The 23,722-nt window shown below is 40.1% G+C and overlaps 2 protein-coding genes across 2 annotated transcripts in view; both read left to right on the top strand.

Moving 5' to 3' along the window:
* The window catches only part of LOC132976066 (leucine-rich repeat-containing protein 1-like), a 38,377-nt gene extending 37,315 nt beyond the window's left edge, over window positions 1–1,062 (top strand). Inside the window, exons 19-21 of the mRNA XM_061041003.1 lie at window positions 5–292; window positions 395–493; window positions 710–1,062. Coding sequence (XP_060896986.1) covers window positions 5–292; window positions 395–493; window positions 710–850 — 528 coding nt within the window. The 3' untranslated portion in view covers window positions 851–1,062. The remainder of the gene's footprint in view (window positions 1–4; window positions 293–394; window positions 494–709) is intronic.
* A 5,772-nt stretch (window positions 1,063–6,834) lies between these two features.
* The window catches only part of mlip (muscular LMNA-interacting protein), a 36,471-nt gene continuing 19,583 nt past the window's right edge, over window positions 6,835–23,722 (top strand). The window contains exons 1-3 of the mRNA XM_061041002.1: window positions 6,835–7,124; window positions 15,574–15,699; window positions 22,877–23,005. Coding sequence (XP_060896985.1) covers window positions 7,095–7,124; window positions 15,574–15,699; window positions 22,877–23,005 — 285 coding nt within the window. The 5' untranslated portion in view covers window positions 6,835–7,094. The remainder of the gene's footprint in view (window positions 7,125–15,573; window positions 15,700–22,876; window positions 23,006–23,722) is intronic.

Genomic DNA, 23,722 nt, shown 5'->3' with positions numbered 1-23,722 from the left:
CCAGGTCAACGGCCTCGACATGCAGGGGGCGACCCACCACCAGGCCGTCAGCGCCCTCAGGAATGCCGGGAGCTGCATCCAGATGATAGCGCTCAGAGAGAGGCTGCTTCCCCGGGAGGCGTACCGCCCGGATCAGCCTCCTCCTCCTCCACCTCCGGATCCTCGGGACGTGACGGGGCGACAGCTGTGGGGCTGCACCGGAGGGGGCTGGGGAAGCAGACAGCAGGAGCAGAGCATGGACGACTGTTTGCCAAAGAGAATTGAGGCGGTGGTCTGCAACGGCAACGGCATTGTGGGTGGTTTGCCTGAAATCAAAGCACAAACAGAATACGCTTCCTTTTTTTTCAGGTGTGGATTAAAACATTTGTTTTCTTCTGGCTTTGTTGTGTTTCAGTCTGATTTGGAGAGGGACCTGAGGAGGACCTTGTCTGAACTGGAGGCAGTAACCAAGGCCAAAAATGATTCACTTCAAGCGGGGAAGCATACAATGACAGTAAGCAGATTTTCCATCCCACAATGGATATCCCTCCTACGATATAATCCTACCCTGAAATGAGCTCAATTTGAGTTACAATTCAAATCCTGCAAAAAAGAAAACCCATGAACTGATTTTTCTTACATGTCAGTCTGTAGACATCATATCCCATAACCACTTGCTTGTTTTTTTCCTTCCTCAATCACGTTCCCCTCTGTGGCAATCACCCGACAGATCCCACGGATCATCCTCACTCATCCCTCTACCTCAGATGAAGATGTGGATCTCTTGACACAGAGCACCAGAAGAGAGCTGCAGCAAGACAATGAGACTCCTGACGGACGCTTTTTTGACAGTGCCTTCCACCCACCTTGACCTCAGCCTCAGGAAGGACACAGACTGTGATTCCCCCCCCCCCCCCGTCTTCTGTTGGAGCATCTTAGGTGATGATTCTGTGGAGGACTTGAGTAAAAACAAACTGAATGTGTTTTTTTTTTTACTGTCACTGCAAGGCTTCTTTTTTTTTTGTCCGCCAGATTGAAGTGCTGCTAAAATAATTTCTTAATATTAAAGTTATTTGAGAGATCTTTATTTTTTATAACCAAAACCACAGAGACTAACCTTTCCCCCGAAGCAAAGACTGAACCGCAAACACTTTCTATTTAAACAGTAAATTAAACAATGGATGCTGCAGGCTTCCTCTCCTTCACACCACCGTGCTGTTAGTTCTGGAAGTGCAGGTAAATAGTGTCTGCACTCCATGACCGTGTGGAGCCCTCAGATGTTTTTTTTTTTTTTAGTGTGCACCGAGATGAAAGTCCACACAGCTGAATAGAGCACACAGCAGGGAGTCTGACATCTGCAGAGACACGAGTCAGTCTGAACTCTGCATATTCACACACCTCCTGTATAAGATCAATTCACACCCGTGAGATTATACGCTCTCCTTTATGAGAGGAAAAAGCGGCGAGACATCACACCACAGGAATTCATAATCTTGCTGTCAAAAGACAAGAATGTATGAACTTCAGATTGCTATGCCCGCCTTGTATTATGACATAGCTTTTAGATTCCAACAGTGTTCAGTGCTCACTTTCTCAATAAAGTGCAAACATATTGTAACAAAGACTTACTTTTTTTTTTAAAGCTGCAGGGCGTGTTTCTGCCAACTCAGAGAAGAAAGAAAAAAAAAAGGCTCGGTATAGTGTGATCTAGGTAGATTTATCACCACATTCAATTTTAGGATTGTAGATTGCCACTAAATATGTTTTACCTTATAACAACATGTAATAACATCATACAAACGTATGTTATAACAACACCTTTTTTATGTCACAATACACAAACTTGTTATTGCAAGACATTTTCACTTAATTATAACAATCAAACGTATAATGTCTAGAAACAAACTTGTGTTCAATCAATCAACCAATCAATTTTTATTTGTATAGCGTCAACTCATAACAAGTGTTATCTCGAGACACTTTACAAAAAGCAGGTAAAAGACCTTACTCATTGTTATGTTACAAAGATCCGGCCTATCCATCATGAGCACTTTAGCAAAGCAGCAAAAGTTACAGTGGTAAGAAAAAACTGTCTTATTAAAAGGCAGAAATCTTCGGCCGGATCCCGATCAACATATTTTCATATATTACAAAATAGAAAAGCCCTGAAAGTCCTCATCAACACTCATGTTAAAAAGCCGATTTTAACAGCTCGTCTTTACTGGTTCACACTGTACTGGTGGTGTTTTTTTTTTTTACAAATCTATTTTTAGGACATGAAGGATAAGAGTTGTGCATAATAAGGGGCCTGATCGATCTGACTGAGCACAGGCGGGTGCTATGTATCTGTTTTCCAGGAAGCTAAAGACGCACAGCAGCTCGGTGCTCAGCTTTTGGAGTCTATTTTCATACATATATTTTTTTTAATTTCATGCTCAGAGGAAACGTACATTAATATAAAGTAGTATGTTTTATGGTCAGTTACAAAGAACATTTAAGAGAAAGGAACGAGTGAAGATAGTCAAACGACGACCATTGTTGACTTGAAAAACTTTGACTCAGAAACCAACGGATGAAATCACTGAGACTATGTTCATGTTTTTTCCAGTCTATGGCTTTAACAACACATTTTAACATATTTTTAAAAAAATCTATCATGTTATAGCAAAGTATTTTAACTTAACTACAATGACAACACTTCATGTCATGATGTGATACTTATTAATTGTTTCTCCTGCGTTGTAGAAATGTGCTTTCATTAAATACAAAGGTCAAACTCAGTCATAAAGACCTGCTCAGTAAAGGACAATTCATTCAGTTTTTGATATTTTGATATTTAGAGGTTGTGAGGTTGCACTGGATTGCACAGGAGTTTCTGTTATTGTGTCACTCTTTGCACCTCTCTCTCCGCTGACAACAAAGAAACCGGCACGACTTCTTGTTTTACCAGCGAGGTCCCTCAGTGACGACTGCCTGCCTGTTGGAACAGCACATCCAGTGTGTGAGATTCAATTCAGAGTCAATTCTGGTCTGATGATGTCACAAGACACTCAAGTCACGGCCTGTCTCAAGAGGACAATGAGAGGAGCTCGCATTTGGGACGCCTAAGTAATGAAAGTGGGACCCGGGAACATTGGTTATATTACCTCTGCATGTTCTGCTATGCATGAATATGTGGCAGCTGCATGTGCACACATATTTTTAATTCTATTTTTATACATTGAATGATTCAATGTTTACATTTTTAATGATAATGCATCACAACTTAAACCTTTCTTGAACCAAAAAACAACACAGGAAGTGAAACACTGTCCTAACAGCATGCGAGCCTTAGATTTGGCGTCGCATCGTGCAGCACCGGACACTCGCTGTCCGCACTTTAAAGATTTACTTCTTTGCTCTTTGTATTTCAGTTTCCCCTTGCAAACAGTAGGACGTGTGGTGCTTTTGTATCTCCGGTATTGACACCAGTCAAAGCACAAGATTGGAATCATAAATGTGTATATTAATAAATAACCACTTTCTACTCTTTGTGAATCAGGCTAACAAGCTCTGATGAGGAAGTAGACAAAAAGGAGTTTCCTGTGAGACTCTGCCAGTGCCTTGTAGAGCTCTCTCCCTTCCTTCCTCGTCTCTGTCTTTAGGAAAGACAAGAAGGGATATGGAAACTCTGCTCTGCAACGCACTGCATCGCTCGCAGGACGTGGGAACAAATAGCAAACTACTGAATGAAGCTGATTTTGTCGCTGACGGTCGCTGGCGTCTCATGCTTTTAAGACAGTGTTAGGAGGCAGAGATAGCATTTGTATACTTTGCAAACGTCTCTATAATTAGCTGTACATACACACACACATTTAAGTGGCTTAAATGCTAAATTAATGAAGTGGAATTCATTAAGTTGGAGACACATCCCTGCTGCGTTCACTAATGGCTCGACACCTCACTTAATCTAATCAGTAGAGGATTTCCCTGAAGCCAAAGCCTAATATTAAGTGTCAGATGGTACGTGCCAGAGATCAAAGCTTATATGAAAATTTTCACCGAAGCTAAATATTAATCACCGCTAAAAGGATTGAAAGGAAATTGTGTTTTTTAATGGTTCACTTTCAAAATGTAAGAGTGAATAAGTGCATTTCATGAAATGGTCAAAGGCCTTTACATAATTACATTTCTGGCACTTTTTCATGTATCTCTCTAAATGAATATGAATGCTTTTGAATACACCTGCAGTGAAATAAAGAGCACCAGGCAGCGTTTGTCGCCTGCTGTCAAAGAGGAACGGGGGGGGGGGGCGACAGCAGGGTGGAAACAGACAAGAACAGCTGTGACAGAATGAAGAATGTAGTGTACTTAAAGGCTTAGCATCCACTCCAGAGGTATGCTTTCACTCACTGATTGGCAAACAGAGTTGATGTGGCAGAAAACAAGCAAGCAAATCAATCTGGTTCCAGCCACCTGATCACTCATTATTACAAACACGCTGGGATCAGTGTGCAGGCCGGCTGATGTCTACACTATGAGGAGTTTATATGAACAGTTAATATGATCTGTTTCTATTTAAATTGTAGATTTGTTTGAGTGTGTGTCATGCAGGAAGTGTCAACCCCTCATCCATTCACAGTTGCAGGTTTCAAAAAATGTGTTAACTTTCATGTCTTTACAAATATAAATTAAATTTTCAAGCACAGAACAAAATATTCTGTGTGCCTTTTCTTGCACAGGAGAGTCCAGCTTTTTTTTCGACTGAGCTGGCCAAACTGGTGCACTGAGTTGAGTACACAGTGCTGTAATGACTTCACCTCTTAGACAATGTGAATTTGTTGACAAGCAGCATGGTGCGAAGCCGACAAAGACATTGTGAGAAGCTAAACAACCATGTTGACTGACAAGGTACAGTAATATTTTTGGATTTTGCGCAAATGTGCAAGCGTCTTCAGCCCGTTGTTTGCAGACTGTTTGCATGTAGAGTGTGTGTTTATGCGTTTAAAACTGTCGTCAGGATATCTATTGGCCGTGACTAAATGGCTACATTGGCGAGGCTAATTGATTATGCTAGTCGAGTTGGTTTGTTGGGTTCCAAACTTAAAAAGCTAACTTGAAGGTCGACAAGGAAAGGGACAAAGGTGGATTTATTTATTTATTTATTTGTGCGCAAATGTGGCTGGATGTGTTCAAGCTGTTAAACATGAGAAGTTGGCTTCACTTTCGGAGAGCTGTCATGTTGTCCATGTTTTTATACTGTTTATGATCCAGCCTTAAAGAACTCAGCAGAAAGAAAAGTCATTTTACAAAGAAAACATCAAATTTGGCATAATAGGGAGGACAGTCAATTGTTCCGTGCTTTCAATTTCCTCTGCCTCACATAACAAACAAAGCTTGTCCTCCGTGCATTGAACATGCTGTTCTATAAGGCTGTAATATCCCTGAAGGTGAATGTGCACAATGGTAACCTTTACATAAGACTATAGAGTTGAGTCATCAGACAGTACGTTTGTGATTTAGTGTTAATGCCATAGATCACAAACAGTTTTTCTCTTTGTGAACATCATGCTCCTAATCACTCCAAGCTTACAAACAATAACCTCTCAACAATACACGTCAAACTTGTTGCCCATGGAAGAAGTAGTAATATGTTTTTGGTTACTCGTAGATCAGAAAGGTTAGTTTAATTGAGTTATTAGGATCCCCATAAGCTGCAGCATTGTAACTGATATTCTTCCTGATGTCCTCAAGAGAGACTGCACATAATAACAATGCAATCATTGCAACACATCACAACACATAAGATGAATCATAAACAGGATAAACAGGACAAGAGTAGAACAGACACACTCACACAAGCTCCTTTGAAAATATGAAATAGTCCGCTTCACCTCATCGTCCCAACATATTTCAAATAATGATACATGATACATACATGCAAACGTACCTACCTACATACATATACACATATATACGCACACATATGCACACATGCATGCATATACACACCAATCAATCAATACTGTAAACACAATATATGCATATCTACACATACCGTATATTTATAGATATCAATACATAATATATCATTTAAAGGCTATATGTGATTTTTCACAATTAAATATAATATAAATCAAGTAATCCTCTGAAAATAACTCTGTGAGTCATGACTGTCTACAATGGGTGTAACACCCGAGTCCCACTGTCTGTGATGTTTTCAGAGTCCTATCTTCAGTTTGTTTACATCGCCTGGACGGCCGGCTGACTCCTCCCCTTGTGTATAAAAGTTGTTTAATTGAAGGACTAGAGAAAAGAAGAATAACATACTGTACTCACTGCTTAACTGTTTTTCTAGATCACGCTCATTTCAGGTAAATTTACATGCAGTGTGAAGATACGAGCGTAATAAAGATCGCTAGCATTAGCATGCTAACACAACAATGCAGCGCGAGTTGTTTTGGTTTCATGCTGGTGCTCGAGGGCGACATCTGCTGGATCAAAAAAAAAATCACATATAAAGCCTTTAAAGTAGTTAATTCTGTATAACAGCAAAGTATAATCTGCATTGGTTAAATTTAAAAACAGAAAAATCTGATTTTTATTTTGCTGCGATCACACATAAAAGGCTCCTTTGCTTTGTTCAGCTGTCAGGCAGGATGCCCTGTTATTTACTTTCTCAGCACTCAAATAAACACAATCACCTCTTTTTAATGTCATGTGATCGCTCAGTCAGGATACTTTCCATGATGTCTGTCATAACATGGCATTGTGAAACATGTAAAAGGACCCTTTCTGTGTCTATTTGAGGAAACAAGAGCGACTTTATTAAGATGTGAATAAGTGATCTTTAGAGCTGCGTTTCTCGTAGCTCCCAGCATGAACATTGTTAGTGGTGCCCAGCAGGCGGACTGCCGTCTGCAAGCTATTTGTGGCTATTATGTGTCTATAAAAGGAAATCAGCAGGGCGATACACACACACACTCACCAACAGTTATACACTTTGAACTTCAGAAGTCAGGCAGGAAAAGTAAGCATCTTATCGTCAGGGTCGGGTTTGATCAACACTTAAGAGGAAGATTTCTAAAGTTTGGAAACAAGCAACACGTCTGGATGGAGATTCATTTGAAACAGAGATGGACCATATGAATACAAATCCAGAGGAGGTATGGAACTTTTTATTTTGAAGTAAGCACTTTCTTTAAACTTCCTGCTTGATGCCTGCTAAGTTGACGTTATATCGCTGACCTGTCTTCGTTTTCTGCCGCCCTCTGGGAACTTTTTGGCTCTTGCTTTAAACTTTGTTGAATCCTATAAGATAAAGATTTTAACCTCAAAGCTAAATCATACCGGGAGGGGAAAAAAACAGTTAAGTTATTTAATTTTAACCTCTTTACACCTTTAACCCCACTGATGTGCCCTCGACTCGCTCGCCCCCTCTCAGGCTCTCACAAATAAACACATTGACACAGTATACACTCGGACACAGCTACTTGATCCTTCTGTTATTTCCTGTCACTATAAACATAAAAAAAAAACGTTTTGGGGGATTTATTCAAACTACAAACTAAATCATTAAGAATGTATTCATACAACTATAGAGGTTACTTTTTAAATCACTGCACAAAGGTATAAAAAAACCTTTAAGATTCATCACACATAGAGTGTATTTGAGGATCATTTAAATAATGCAGTGACGCTGCACAGCCTTTATAGACCAATTATAACGGCCCTCTTCTCCCTGCCCATACAGCTGTTGAAAATTCAACAGTGGTTCAAACATATGCTTATTTTAATGCTTTTGTCCTTGTGTTGGAGTCATTTGTTTATTATCTGGAGAGATAACTCGTGCTCGCTAGCAGCTGGCAGCGGGCTATATTTGCACACCCTATCTGCTCTGGAGGGAGGGGCGGTGTTTTTGTCTGTAATTAAGCTCTGTGCTCGGTGGCACACCCAAGTGTTTATGCTTTTACTGTGGCACAACGTGAAGCCACTCAAATGTACATCTGTGGAGCACAGCGGTTTTTAGGATTGATTGTGCTCAGTGCGGCTTTATGGTAACCATTGGACACAGAAGAGAGAATATGTGATCATTCATGTGGAGCTTTTGGACACTGCAAGGTGCTGCATTGTGCTGAACTTATGTTTTATAATGTTGCATACAATACAGCGTTAATAAACACAAAACCCACAAGTGGGCAAAAGTGTTTTTCTTCAGGATTTTTTCTCTGAAAAAAGGAGACATTACAGAACGATCATATCTCTTTTTTCTGTCTCTCAGCAATCTTGATTGAAATACAAGTTACTATGTATTAAAATGCCATCTGCATGGGATTGAATTACAAAAACTGTTCAATATGAATTGTCTTATGCTGCCGTTTCTCTCAGTTTGATGTCTTCATCTGCAGTTTTTCTAATCAGCAGAATCACCAATCTCAGCTGTTGAGATCTCAAAGCGAAACCTGAGTGAAGATGCTACCGTAGTGAACAGTAACTCAAGCAGACTCGATTATTTTAAACACTATTTACGGCTACAACTTGCCCAAGTCACAGCATCGTTATAGAGCACCTTGTATACTTTTTTAAAAGATATATTTCTGGGGCTTTTTGTGTTTTTATTGTAGAGCTAGGACAACGGATAGAGCTGGAAACCAGGGAGAGAGAGAGAGAGTGGGGAATAACATGCGGGAAAGAAGCCACAGGTCGGATTCAAACCCGGGCCGCCTGCATGAAGGACCACAGCCTCCGCACACTAAGCCACTGATGCCCCAAATATTTCTTTATTTTAACAAATCACACACCCGCACTGCAAACTTTGAGCTTCCCCCACAGCAGAACTTATAAATAAACTACAATAAAAACAGACATTAAAATATGTAAACAGTTATAAACCCATATTATAACCTTCTCCTGTGTCTCCTTAAATTATATTTGTCACTTTCTGGTAGCTCTGCGTTTACGAGTGTCCCTTTAAAGAGCCCCTCACAGGGTGGTCTGCTTCAGGAAATGATTTAGTGCTGCTTGTATTCGTTTCTTTTGGACGAGTCCGACATGCCTGAAGGAATAACTGAGTGGGAGCACGCACACAGACGGGTGACATGTAACGCAGTGAGCCAGTGCTGGCTGGAAATGTGATCTACGAGGACGGCATGACCTCGGCAACACTCAAACGCAATCACACACTCAAGAGGGCTCCGATGGGCAAGTAGGAAACGCTGGCTTTTTACATTTCACAGTGTTAACTTACTCTGTTTTGACTACAGAAGGCATGCAAACAAGGAGGGTTGCACAAGAGCTTAGACACATAAACAGGGTTATTAGATGGCACATGATTATTTTAGTGGGGACATTTGTTCTGTTTCTTTAAATAGAGCTGATTACAGATATGCCTGTATCGGACACATAAATACCTCGGCCTTCACGAGTGTCATGCTCAGGACCTAAAGGTGTCAAAGAACATGGGTGACAGAGGTTTAAGCGAGGCAGTGAAAACGGTACTTAGTGCCTTGACTTTAGTAATACTACAGTGGTGTTAAACAGTGATCAATGTTTGGTGACAGAGGTGTTTAGTAACCAGGTACAAACTTCTTAAAGTACTTTAATAGAGATTTCTGATGTTTGAACTCCAGTATTTATCTTTTTTTTTTTTTTTTTACTTTTACTCGCTTCATTTTAACAAACATATCCAAACTTTCTACTCTTAACACTTGCAAAACAGGCTTGTTACTTCTGCTTTGATGCATTTAAGGAAACATTTTTATCAAAGTGCTTTTACACATGCAAGAAGTTTTCTTGGTGAGCTTCATGTATGAACGCAAACAGCCGAATTTTTCATTCTGATTTTACCAGGAATGTGTTTCCTGTCAGCGCCCTGGGAAATTTCCCATGTGAAGTCTCGGTGAGCGGATGAGTCCGACTGACCTCGAGAACGCAGACGATGCATCATGGTGCAGTCTCCATGCATGCAATGAAAGGCTTCATCGTGCTTTCTATTTTCCAGTATATTCTTTTTTTCTATTTTGTTGATATTGTGAATGTGTCATACTAATGAAGCGTTGATATAAAGGCAAAAATTTACATGAATGCGTCGGTCTCTGTTGCTTTTTCTGCCACTTCTGCATCATTTTTTTCCACTCCTGTACTACCTCCATGTTGGACAGGGATAGTCTCCTGCCGTGAGGTGTATGTGTAAACAAGCAAAGACATTTTCAGAAATGAAAATCATAAACATTTCTCGAGAATTTCAGCAGGGCTGCCACTGAACACCTCCCGATCTTGTTGTTCCCATATACACTTTACTTCACAGTGGGAGACTATCCCGGTCTGGTGAAGGGGAGGCAGAGGTAAGAACGACGTGGAAGTGGTGGACGGAGCAACAGAGTCCCTTATAGGATGCTATAATGACAATCTTTGCCTTCATATCAATGCATTGTGTAGTTTGACAGAATCACAATATGAAAAAAAGAGCGAGGAAGACAGAAAACATAATGCAGCAGTTTGATTACTTGCACAGAGATCGTATCTGTCACGTGTATAAAGTCTATGGTTGTGCACCTGTCGCAGTATCTGTACTTCCACTACAGTAAACTCTGTGTACTTTTGTTTAAAGATCACTTTAAAAATGTTAAATGTTGATAATGCAAAAGTGTTTATGAGGCATCAGTTTTCTGGCTGTGGACATTGTAATTCACATACTGTTGATTGTATTTATATCTGTCATATCATGGTATCGTATTTGGGAAACTCTTTATAAACATTCTTCGATAAAGTCAAATGTTACTGGGTCTTCACTAATCAACTGAAGAATTATACATACTGTGTAAAAAAGAAGCTTACACCCAGTATAGATGTACTTCTTCCCCTGGGGTTAAGACTCTAAATCTGGCAGCATGCATCTATTGCATAACTTCCTGTCCCTGTATTTTCCTCTTCGGAATAAGAAATGAACCAGAAAGGTCAAAGGAACAAAATCTGAAAATGATGAGGGGTTTGAAAAAAAAGGGCAACATTTTTGCTTAGAGTAAAGATGATCTCTCTGGCAGTTCACTGGAATGATTCTGCTTCAGGATTTTTTTACATCAGTAGCTACATTTTTTTTTTTTATACCAAAGTGGAGAAAACTTGGCAACAGTTAACGTCTCTCAGAGCAGGAGAACACATCATTAGTGAATTATGGAAGAGAAAAAATAAGGTCTTAAACCTGATTTGACGGAAGATGAAAACTGAAACAGACAGATGTTCTGTGATAATGACTTTAAATAAGCTCTGAGAAAATTCAACAATAAGAGAAATTGGTTGATTATGATTCATGAAGCATTCGTTTTCTTCTAAGTAATTCAAAGCCTGTTCTTCAAGATGTGAACATAGATATCAGACTCCTTTGTCTGCTTTCTTTTGTTCCTCGTGGACACATATGTTCATGTGAATGCCCTCTGAAATGACACGTCTCTTACACGCTGTATATGTTCTGTATAGGGCAGTACATTTTTTTCTATTTACAGGCAGGGACAGAATGTGCTAGAACCTCCATCTTTTGAAAAAAAAAAAGAGATTGCACAACAATCACGAGCCAGGGGCGTGCCTCTCTTTTCTTTGCTGACTGACATACTCTATGTGTGATTAATTTCTTTTGATATCCAGCAGAGGATCTCAACATTTATTTATTTTATGTCATTTATGGAAATATGAAAAAGAGGAAAGAAAGATTCTGAAAGTGTGTGGTTAACCGTCAAATGTGAGGTCTTATATGGGATGGTGCTAATGAGGTCATAAGCCTTCCCGGTAAGAGTCACAGCACATGATAAATTGATAAATTATAATAACTTTGCATTAATATGTTGGTAGAGTGGAAGCGTGGTTAATGTTGGTAGATCACAAATTGCAATTTTTATTATTATTATTTTTTTTAAGCTTTATTTTTGGGCTTTTTATGCCTTTATTTTTAGGACATTACATAGGTTCAGAAGTCAGGGAGAGAGAGTGCGGGAATGACATACGGGAAAGGAGCCACAGGTGGGATTCGAACCTGGGCCGCCTGCTTGGAGAGCTGTAGCCTCCCCACACGGGGTGCACACACCAACCACTAGCCCACCTGCGCCCACCATATTGCAAATTTTAGCGGAGCGATTGCAAAAGCGATTGAGTCTTTTCTTGCCAAAAAGTAGGATAATAAGATGATTCCGAGGACTGTCTGAATGACCTGCATTAATACTGTTGTTAGCGTCACGGGCTAAGAGAAAGCTACTTCTGTAATGTGCTGTGTGCGTCGGGCTAACATTAGCATAAGCTGGCAGGCAGCTGCTACCGATCAGGAGCTATGTGTTGCTGTTTCTATACAAACTTTTTGGATTTGTTTACATATAAACAATATCATATAAGACGTTTTTGTCCACATGCAGCTGAAGTATTCTGTAAATCCACAGATTTTTGATTAAGACTGTGTTTGTTTGGATTGTTGCTCATTGCTCTCCGTGTCCATTTGTTTTGTTCAATAGTAACGTACAGAATGATGGCGGGGCGGCTATTGATAACATCACTGGTAATTAATAATGTTTTAAGAATTCATTTTAAGAGACCACCCATAGCAAATTACACTGGACAATGATTCATGTTTACACTGGCTGATTCAAAGAAAGAGATCATTAATCATACAGCCACATACAGTCGACTCATACAGTCAGGCTCAAAAGGCTGTACCACAGATAACATGTGTGTGCTTTTTCCGCATATGAATGGTAAATGGAAAATGGACATGAGCTTGTATAGCTCTTTTCTAGTCTTCTGACTACTCAAAGCGCAGTACAAGCTGGTCTCAAAACCCCATTCAAGCCACATTCACTCTGATGGCAGAGGCTGCTAAGTAAAGCGTCCCTCAGAATCTACTAATCCATTCATACACTTTGACGCCGCCAAAGCAATGCGAGCAATTGAGTGTATTGCTCAAGGACACTTGGACATGTAGCTGCGGAAGCTGGGGATCGACTCTATTTCTCTTTTTATCACCCAGGTTGTTATTCATGGTCAGTCAAGTCATTATACAAAACGTGTGATTCTCATGCATGATGCACAAAGTCTGAGAAATTGCAGCTCGCAAAAAATCAAATGAAAAAAGCGCCAGCAGGAACCACAGGCGTCATTCTCCTTATCTGCCACTTAGTTTTTTTCTTGTGACCTCACAACACCGAGAGGAGAGCAAGCGTGATTAAAGCAGCACGAGTTTTATTCATGAGTGTTTAAGTGATTGCTGCAGTGAGAATAAATGACTATGTTTTCTTGCACTTAACACTTTGAAATACTGTTGAACCCAAACCATAATGGGGAAAAGTGTCACCACCTTCAACAAAACGAACCTCTTTTATTGCTCACATGTATAGAAAACATGAAGTGCATCAACACACTTCTCCAGAGTATATCAGAGAGGCGGTCTTTAAGAAATGTATTTCAAGCCCACTGATTGGAGATGTAATGGTTCCCCCATGCTTGAATACAAAATGTTACAGCGTCAACATCTACAATTGCTATTATTACACGTTGGACCACATTTTGCAGCTCCACCTCTTCATACACTTTCAACATGGGGGGGGGCGGCTGTGGCTCAGTGGTAGAGTTGGTCGTCTTTCAACTGGAAGGTCAGGGCTTCCTGCAGCCACGTGTCTGATGTGTCCTTGGGCAAGAGGCTTAACTCCAAGTTGCTCTCCCTGCTGTATGATGTGATTACTTACTTCTGATGGTCTCTTTACACAGCAGCCTCTGCCATCAGTGTGTGAATGTGTAGGTGTGGCCTGCGGTGTAAAAACGCTTTGAGTAGTCAGATGACTAGAAATGCACTATACAAGCTCAAGTCCGTTTACCAATTCAAAATCAAAAACATAATTTCTGACAGTGTCATGTGTATTTAGGTACACAGGGTCAGAAAAAGGTGTTCTTCTGGTCCAAAAAGTGTGCACAATGCTTGTCCCAGAGGTTGTTAAATGACGTCAACACTAAAGTTGTTTCACACGATCCCCTTTTTTATTTTTTAGAGAGAATAATGACAAAGAAAACAAGCTGAACTTGACTGGCTCAACTGGCTGCTGAATCCCGAAAAATGTTCAAACAAGAAAAATAATTAGGACAGCAATCCAAATTTGCATTTGAATTGCCACACAAATGTTTCGAGCAGACGCTCTTCTTCAGTGTGTAACAGGCAATTTACTCAAACATAGGGATGGGACTCATTTATATTTGAATAAAAAGGTACTTGTCCATCCCAGCAGAGGGAGTCTCCACCATTACATCTTTCATCACCGAAGTAGTCAGTGAGCTTTTTTTAAGTCGAGGAGAATTTCAAGCGGCAATTAAAATACTATTTTGGAGTGCTGTCCAAATTGTTTTTCTTTTTTTCAGTTTTTCGAGAGGACATTGCGTACCTGTTCGGCAATGAAAGACTCAAAAACAGGAATCATTGGATACAAAGGCAACAAGGCTGCCAAGAGCTGATCATCACTTCAGCTGCAGATGTTTCCGAACGGGGGAAACCAGAAGAATGCACTCCAACAGAATGTTCTCCTTTTCTTCATCTCTGTATTTGCACAGATTTGCAAGTGCACAGTTAACATTTGGAAATGATCACAGTTTGAGCAAGATTAGGCAAAAAAAAAAAAAAAAAAACTTAAGCAAGTTCTAACTTTCTAATGTAAATGTAAAAATAATAACTCCACAAAGAAATATGTTGTAAAGTGCTGCTACTTAACTGTGTATGGTGAACTTTTTTTGTCCATTTCATCTCAGCGTGTCTGCAGGAGTTGGCTGGTGGTTAAGATTGACATCAATTATAAATGTATTGTCTGTAATGTAACAGCCCGCTGTCATCTGTAGCTTCAGGCTTTGTGAAGCCAGCTTACTCAATGAAACACTGTGTGGAGGTTTACCCCTCAGGTGCAGAACTTACTCTGTTACAAACAGATTCCCAAGTCTATCCACCAATGAGCGAGCACTTGGAAACAGCTGCAAGGAAAAAAAAATTGCAGGCATTGGTATACAGCAATCTGGGGTCACTGTCTTGATGGTCTATCCCTTTGTCTGTCAGAAACAGATATTCTTCTGGTCTGCTTTTCATGAAACTTGAGGTAAAGGTGTATCATGGAAGCCAAGGAAGAGCTTGGCCCTGGTGGAAATCTTCCCTTCCCAGTTGACCTTTAATTTTATAAAAAGTTTCAGCTCTATACGTTTTTACAGACACTAAGAGAACAGCACAACTTGTGAAGTGTCCGACACAGACGAGAAGTTGATTTAATAGCTTCTCATTACTTGTGCTCATTGAGTGTGGGTGTGTTGAGACTTTGAGCTGCAGGGCGCTAAACAGTCTAATCTGTGTGTGTGTGTGTGTGAGTGAGTGTGTGTGTGTAATGGTGGCTCATTAGTGGCAGGGTAAAGTTACATAAGCCTGTGAGGCTGAGAGAAATAGTAAATTCTAAATGTGGTATTCAACTGCTGAGCGTGACTGAAACATGTTTTCATGTTTTTAAAATATGAAACGCTCATGAGACCGTTTGCTCTTGGCAGGGGAACCCGCGGAATTGATAATTAAGAGCTTGGAAAATCTGGGTAATTTGCTTTTTATTTTCTATTTTACAGGTTTTAACAGAGGAACGATCTAAGCCTCCTACTTTCACATTTGTGCCGGTGCTGTGGGCTTTACCAACTCAAAGCATCACTACAGAGGAAGCAACACCCGGAGCTCTGACAGGAAACTCTGACCAGGTAACAGCAGCACACACCCAGAGGAGACAAAAGGGGTATTCAAAATGACTACTATTCATCATCAGTAACAGTGGGCCTCATTCACCAACCGTTCTGAAGAATTTGCTCGTTAAGTCCTACATATGAACTTCTTAAGAAGATTATGGGATTCACCAATGTTTTCTTTTGTGGGATTTGTTCTTAGTTGAGAAAATAATTATCGAACATCTCTCGGGCATCTCCGCAACCTTATTTATTGCTACCAGCATGTGTTTCTGTGTGTCTGCAGGGCCATGCCCGCATGTGATATAAGTACTCCAAGCTGGAGCTGCTACCTATGAGCTAACATACAGGTGCAGCTATTTAAACTGATGTCAGCGGGCAACTGCATCACCAAAGCTGGCATAGCATTAATGTGGAGCGTTAGGAGTGATGTAAAAGTCAGGTTCATAAAGTTCATTTCTTTGCACTCATTTGATTTTCCAAATAGAAGCGGGTGGCAAGAATCACTTAACATTGTCAACATAAACTGTTTTGAAACGCAGAATAATCAAACTTTAAATTTGCGATTAAAAAGGGGGTTAAAATTCAGCGATTCATCAGAATTATGTGTTGATTGAATGAAAGAGAAAAAAAAGGTAAAGTCGCAAAAACGAACTGGAACTTCACTCATAATCACCGCAGTAACATCCATTCACAATATCTTCTTTTTTGTGTATCTTAGTTCCAACTTCACAAAGCAAGTTGTTTAGTTCAGACAAACGTTCAGCCTGGGGGTGATGCAGACCCCCATGTGTGGTTTATTTCTAAATGTGTGAATGTAATACTAGGTTTTTTTTAGGGCTGGAAATAACATCACAGCAGCAGCACCAGCTCTCGGAGCCTCGGGACAGCTGAGTGCTTCTGCTGCCCACAGAGCTGAGGGCCCTCGGCCTGCATGACACTTCAAAGGTGTTCTCACTGGGGGGGTGGCACCGTTAAGTTTCCAACTTCTGCTGCCTCAGGAGGGTGTTACATATGACATATGATAGATCTGCGGCAAAGCTGTGAACAGCCCATGTTTTTACACAAACAGGAAATATCTGTATGCTTAAAATTAACTTCCCTACCTAAACTTTTCTTGAAGTCCTGTCCATCTAACCCAGGAAGGGACAGACCCTGACACATTGCAGTATTGTCCTGGTGTCTATGTGTGTTCAGGCTTCTGTTTGTAGTGTGGAGAGCAATAGGGACAGAACTAACCAGCCGTAAACTGATGATCAGTAACCATCATCAGTCATCTACTGATGATTTAACTTGAATTAATGTATTTAAAATATTAATGCAAGTGCAGCAAACCATATTCTCATAGACGTCACTTTTCAACACCCACTCCAACACACAAAAACTTACGTCCTCAAAAGTCTCCCATTGCTCCCAGAGGCAGAGAGCCGATTGATTAAGAGATTTAATAACCCAACAACATTATTTACACCAAGATTTGACATCTGCCGTTTTTGACACTCTGTGCTAAGAATGTGCACTTCCCCCCAACCGTCATCGCGATAAAAGCTTCTGTAATAAAAGTCAGAATTTATCACAGTGGAATGTTTTCTATTAACAAGCAATGCGTGCTCACTCAGTATGTGTACATTGTACCTGTTGGATGGAGGCATGGGGCTAATGCTCATGCTTTCATTACTATTTTGAGGCAACAGCCCTTAGAATAATTGGTGCATATTTGATGAAGATGATGATTTATTTTAGATTTAAAAGAAAAACTTTGCAAACACAGGTATCGTGTCAGACATGAAGAACAGCAGACGGACATAAAAACTGTGAGTTAAAGCTTTTATTGATCGCTCTTCATCCTGTTAATGTAAAGCAAAACAATTTTGTCACACATTGTATGTTTTCGTCATAACATGCAGGCCTACACTGCACATCATAGAGCAGCCTAACCCCGACTGGGTGTAAAAAAAATGCAAGCAAATATATCACTATAAGCACAAAAATATCTTTGATAAGAAATGAAGCACGTGTTCAATGTAGACTCCTAATAGTGCTTTTTTAGGTTTTAAAAGAGTGTAGCACCGTGCCCTTTGCCTCAGTTTGGTTTTCAGCCCCCACCTCAGATTCAAGTAGAGTGACGGAGGGGGCGTCTAATAATATGCTGTTGGTGCCTGTCATAAAGTAAATAGTGCATGCACAGGAAATCATATTCATCTCTCTATTAGTACCACCACATAAAACAGGACAATTTATTTCTAACCAGGCTTTGAGAGCGCCTTTCTTGTTGTTTGACCACTCAGACTGTTGCCATGAATGCACACACACACACACACACACACACACACACACACACACACACACACACGCGCACACACACACACAAACTGTAGTGCTCATCATCTAGTGATTATGCATTCTCGCACCACTTCTTCTGTAAACACTTCCATGTTTTGTTGTGTACACCGTTCTGTTGGTTTGACTGTAATCCACAACGTAATTACAGCTTTTTGAGGTCAGAGTGAGTGACATCCTGTCGTATTTACGTGTCGCAGTTTAGTTCTGAGAGGCGACACATTTTCTATTTGTATTTATACCACAGGGAAGGTTGTAAGTAATCACATGTGAGAGCCTGCAGCTCATCAATAGACTGTGAGCAAGAGCAGCCCACACTACATATGTACATGTGCAGTATTTTAAATTGGTACATGTAGCCACAAGTGATCATTACCAGCATGCATTCTGATTGGCCACTATTGATTTAGAGCACAAGGGACAGCTCTCAGGGCTAGCCTGCCTAATTATCGTCTTGTTTCGAGGTCACACGGTTTCTTCATGTTTCTACTCATCTCTTTGTGCTTTAGTTCATCAATAGGGACGGAGTAAGAGAGACAGCAGGTACTCTGAAACATTCAGTTCATCTATACTCTGAAAAAGTGGTGCTTAGCGAAACTAATGAGCGGCAATTGTAATCGTGGGCCTTCTGAGTTGTGTCGTGATCGTTCTGAATGATGCTGAGACACCAGGATTCTTTTCAACGACCACGTTTGGTTACTTAGTTACTTCCCCTCCAGATCCTACATATATAAAATTAAAGTACAGCATGTTTGCTTAAAGGCAGAATGTGCGACATTTCACACATAAAAACAGCAGAAATCAAGTATATCCTGTGTAAATGTCTCTGAGTCATGACTGTCAACAATGAGTGAGAACAACGAGTTTTCTGGCTGTGTTGTTGTCAGAGCCGTGTTAACGTCATGTTTACATGGACGGGACGGCCTTGTGTATAAAGCTGTTTTAGTCAAGGACTAGAGAGATGAAGAAGACTCATTGCTTATTTGAGGTCATGTAAGTGTTTTTAGATGACAGTCATTCTGTGCCAATTTATGTACAATATGAAGCTATGAGTTAACAAAGTGTGCTAACATTAGCCTGCTAACACAACAATGCAGGACACAGGCGGTCGCAGCTCGAGCAAAGGACAGTTTTGTCCGCCACTTGCCCTTAATGGTGCTTAATTATGGAGCGTTCTAATTCATACCTCCTTCTTGTGAAGGCGAGTGGAGGAGGGTTGGGTGTGTGCCGCTGGAGGAGAGCGGAGATGTCGCCTAACAGCAGTTTGTTTTGGTTTCATGCTGGTGCTCAAAAAGTTTCACATTCTTCCCTAAATATTTGTGTTATCTTAACTTGCTGTGCATGACTAATAGAATATATACAGGACATTTAAATCAAATCAAATCGTTATACAAAGAGCTCGCTAAAGACATCAAAAAAGTTGTGGGGAACAAGTCAATACACAAAATAAAACGATAACTCAAAGGATGGATTCTGATAAAAACATAGGAAAAACAATGAACACCCACCTCTCTGACAGGGAATTGTACAATAGGGGAGAAGGAGTGGGGGTGGGAAAAACAGATTGATAGAAATAAGCACCGTGCACTGTGCTTATGATTGTGAAAGGATAATTAAACCACAACTAAACATGTGGGTCAACTTTCTCCCAGGAACAAAAATCTAATTTTAGTCATATCACCCAGGCCTAATTTAATTTTCAGTTAATGTGTCATTACATTTCAATGTGCTTGTTTTCGTTATAACTTAGAGTCCAGCTGTCGTTCCTGTGGTCATCATATGTTCAGTGCTGCGGAGTCACATCTGAAACACACCTTATGACTCACTGTACATCAAATCTAAGTTCTAAATATAACCGCTCTTGAAAATTGTACATGTGATGATCCTAATGACATGAGCTGCCATTTACTGTCCCTGGAATAAGTGTCATTCTGGCAGCCTCCAATTTTAGGATTACTGCCTATCAGTGAGTTATAAGAAAAGCACTGAGGACGAATGGGAAAATTGAGAGGTGCCATTATCAAATGTCAGATATATATTTTTAGGATCAAAATTATCATAAATGTGGGAGTTCATATCAGTAATGACGCTTGTCATACTCCCCTTTCAAGCTTCTCTTAAATGTCACACGTATTAGGTATAGATGTAGGGAAAATGTCCTTTATTTGAGCTCATGCATATAAACCAAATCCGTTGAGATTATATCCACACACTGGACTGAATCTTTGGGTCAAATACCTGGAAATTTAGTTTCAAATTTTCTGGTGATTGATCGATACAAAGGCTGAGGCAAAGAGGAACACGACGGTGCCGGGTGAATCCAAGCAGATGAAATGAGAAAATAACCGAGCAAGAAGCAGAGCGTACATCTCTGCAGAAATCATTAGAAGAGGTCATGATGTAACGTTAGGCCGTACCGTCATCTGTGTCTTCATTATCTCATGTTTAGCAGCTTTACCGGGTGCAGAAAGTCTAACCCGAGTTATATCCCCTAACCCTCTGCTTGTAAACAAACACACATTGTCGACGAGAGGTAGGTGTAACATTATGAGTCTTACAACAGTGCAGTTGCACTCAGAGACCTTTGGTGGGCGCCAAAGTGCATAAAACCAAATTCCTACATAATGATGTTTTAATATATAATGTTGTTGATACACAAGCTTAGTATAAAATTACAGCTAGCTGGCAGTCTTAATTTAGTGTCTGGAAACAAAAACAACCTTCTCTTTAAGTTTTTAGTTTGTGTTTATCATATGAGATTAAGTTTATTGTTGATCTTCTCCATTAAGAGTTTAGGCTGGGGAAAGAATCATGTTTCAATTTCAGTTTCGATTTTGTCTTCCCACAATCACAAGATAATCAAGATTAAACGATGACCTTGTGGGGCACCAGTAGCGTGGTGGTTGTTGCGCGCGCCTCATGTACGGAGGCTGTGGACCTCGTTTTGATCATAGTTTTTGTCATGTGTGGTAAATGTTTCAATGTGTTAGTTTTTATGTTTTGGCCACAAGAGAAAATCTCCACTACCAGAAAAAACACAGTTAGTTATGTATTTATTAATAATTATTATTTGTATATATCTCTATACTTTTGGGTTGTTTTCATGTATTGCTTGTTTTTTTGAAAGTGTTCAGAGTGTTTAAGTCTGATGAATTCATGCGAAGTTGTAAAATCAGTAATGATGAGTAATCATGTTTAATAACTGTCATCTGTATATCAATCAAAAATAATGGTGATGAGGATTTTTGCCATAATCGAGCAGCAGCAGCTTCATTAAGAGCTATCTATCAGTTTTCAATGTCAATTTCATTTTTAATCTATTTTGTGTCTTTTGGTTTTTGGACGGCTCAAACTTTTACTTAAATCTGATTAGATTTTTTTGGAAAGAGCTGGAGTTGAACAAGATGGTTTTTCTGCTTTTATTATAAAAAAAACCCCTCAAATGACGTTCTCATCATTAGAAAAATAATAATTAGGAGTACAGATACCTCGGGGGAAAAGGGACTCTGATAAAAGTAAGAGAACAGATTGAACCTTTGCACAGAAGTAAAAGTGACAGAGATGAATTGAAATGTGAATGAATGAACGGTGATGAAAGAGAAAGTAAACCTTTGAAGGAAATACAGGATGTCTCTTTTCAAAGCTAACTGATCATCAGGTCACATTTGTGAGACTTTTACACTCACATCATCCTCATTTCGAAACGACATTACATTGTCAGCTTTAATAGAAAGAACGTACATCTTGCTCCAAAGTGTAAATGAGCTGAGTGGGAGAAAAGCTCACATGTTGATGAGTGTTCATCTGTGATGTTCTGCTTGCGTCACGCTCACAGACACCTCATTTTTCACCTTTTTTTCTGAGAGTCTCTCCCTCGACCGTGTCATCTTGATATGTTTTTTTTAACATCATTTCCATCATGTTTCCTCTGAAAAATACACCAATGAATCTCGTCCTCCATGAGCAATTGTCAAATACATATAGATTGAAATCCGCCATGATTTTGGGAGGTTGGGAAAATAAGAAGAACTTCAAAAGGCACAGGAAACTCTACTTAAGTAGATATAAGTAACAAAATATTTACTGTATATCTTGTTTATTCCCATCTTTGTTTATGGTTAAAGTTTCCGGACAAAGAACCTCAGATGGCTACGTTGTAGAGATTGTGTTTGGCTGTAGATAAAAGAAGACGAAGCCTGAGTGATGTCACCCATTGCTTACTGAAGGGGGCTTTGGCACAGAGGATTTAGTCCTCCAAGCGGGCGGCCCCGGGTTTAAATCCGACTTGTGGCTCCGTTCTCGCATGCCCGCTCTCTCTCTCCCTGATTTCTGACTCTATCCACTGTCCAACTTAAAAAGCCCAAAATAAACCTTTAAAATAAAAAAACTCATGTCTGTCTAAAGGTCTTAATATGCGGGGTTCCTATTCAGTAGTTTGGTGGATTTGGAAAAGTTTGCAAATTCCCCTGGTAGTTTAAAAGAAGACACTGTGGCAGGCGGTAATGCTCAAAGATAAAAAGACATAAATAGATTTAAAAAAAAAATACAATCAGATTGCGACAATACCAGCTTCTGATTTGAGTTATAGCTTCACAAACTCTTCAAAGAAAACATTATGTGCTTCTCTGTGTACTCAGGCCTCTCCTCAGTTATCCAGCTCTGCATACGAGGCATGTGCTAAAAAAACGTCAGCTGGCCATGTGCGCGTACATGTGAATTATATGTGTGGGGCATGTGGTGAAACCAAACACAACCCTGAGCTCAGGCGGGCTCGCTGAAGTTCACCTCGGGATCTCTCGGGTTTCACTCGCTCAGTTCCTTCTGAACATTTTGCTTCATGTTCTCCTCCTGACAGAACGTCGCAGTGTCCCATGAGGAGACGAGCGAGGAGACCATGTCGATTTTCAAAGCGGAGAAAGTCTTTATCAGAGACTGTGAGGAGGGAGGAGCAGGAAACACAATCCAACTGGGGACAAAATCTCAAGTGAGTACAACACGGACACACTCAATGTCACATGGAAACTATGACAAAAAGCTTGGTTTAGTTTTTAACCTCTTGTCTTTTACAGTGATACAACTAGGAATTTAAAAATATATTTTTTAAACTTTTCACTGTTTGATTTAAAAGATAACCTCAGGCCAAAAAGCAGACATCTTCTGGTCTCAAAAGTTTAACTGAAGGCAGTCGGTTGAATCTGATCTTGGTCACTTGATTCAAGGAGAAGAGCGGCTTTCTCCTCATTTGGAAAATATTTTTGGTTCCAAGTTACTACCTCTGAGTTATGAATTATTTTGTGTTGGTCCATCTCCAAAAAAAACACTAAATTAAGTTTTAATATGTCAAAACGTAGAAAAATTAAAAGAGGTTGAATACTACTGTGTGTACGTGAGTGTGTTTGTGTGTGTGTGTGTGTGTGTGTGTGTGTGTGTGTGTGTGTGTGTGTGTGTGTGTGTGTGTGTGTTAAACTGCTTGGCTGTGCATTCATGCAGGTTAAATATACACTTAAAGTCCACGTATATGATGAAGTATGGCAGCACACTGCATTGCACCACATGAAATAAAAATTGGATCCCTCACCCCCCAAATAAGAATTATTAAGAGATCCTGAGCCAGCATGGAGGCATTTCAAATGCACAGAGAAACAGGAAATAGGGGTGCAGAGGGTAATGCAGCACCTCTTGAAATCAGGCACACTCAAAG

This window comes from Labrus mixtus, chromosome 6, assembly GCF_963584025.1.
Source record: "Labrus mixtus chromosome 6, fLabMix1.1, whole genome shotgun sequence".
Taxonomy (NCBI): Eukaryota; Metazoa; Chordata; class Actinopteri; order Labriformes; family Labridae; genus Labrus; species Labrus mixtus.
The sequence above is the reverse complement of the archived record's forward strand: the minus strand, read 5'-3'. Positions and strand labels throughout refer to the sequence as shown.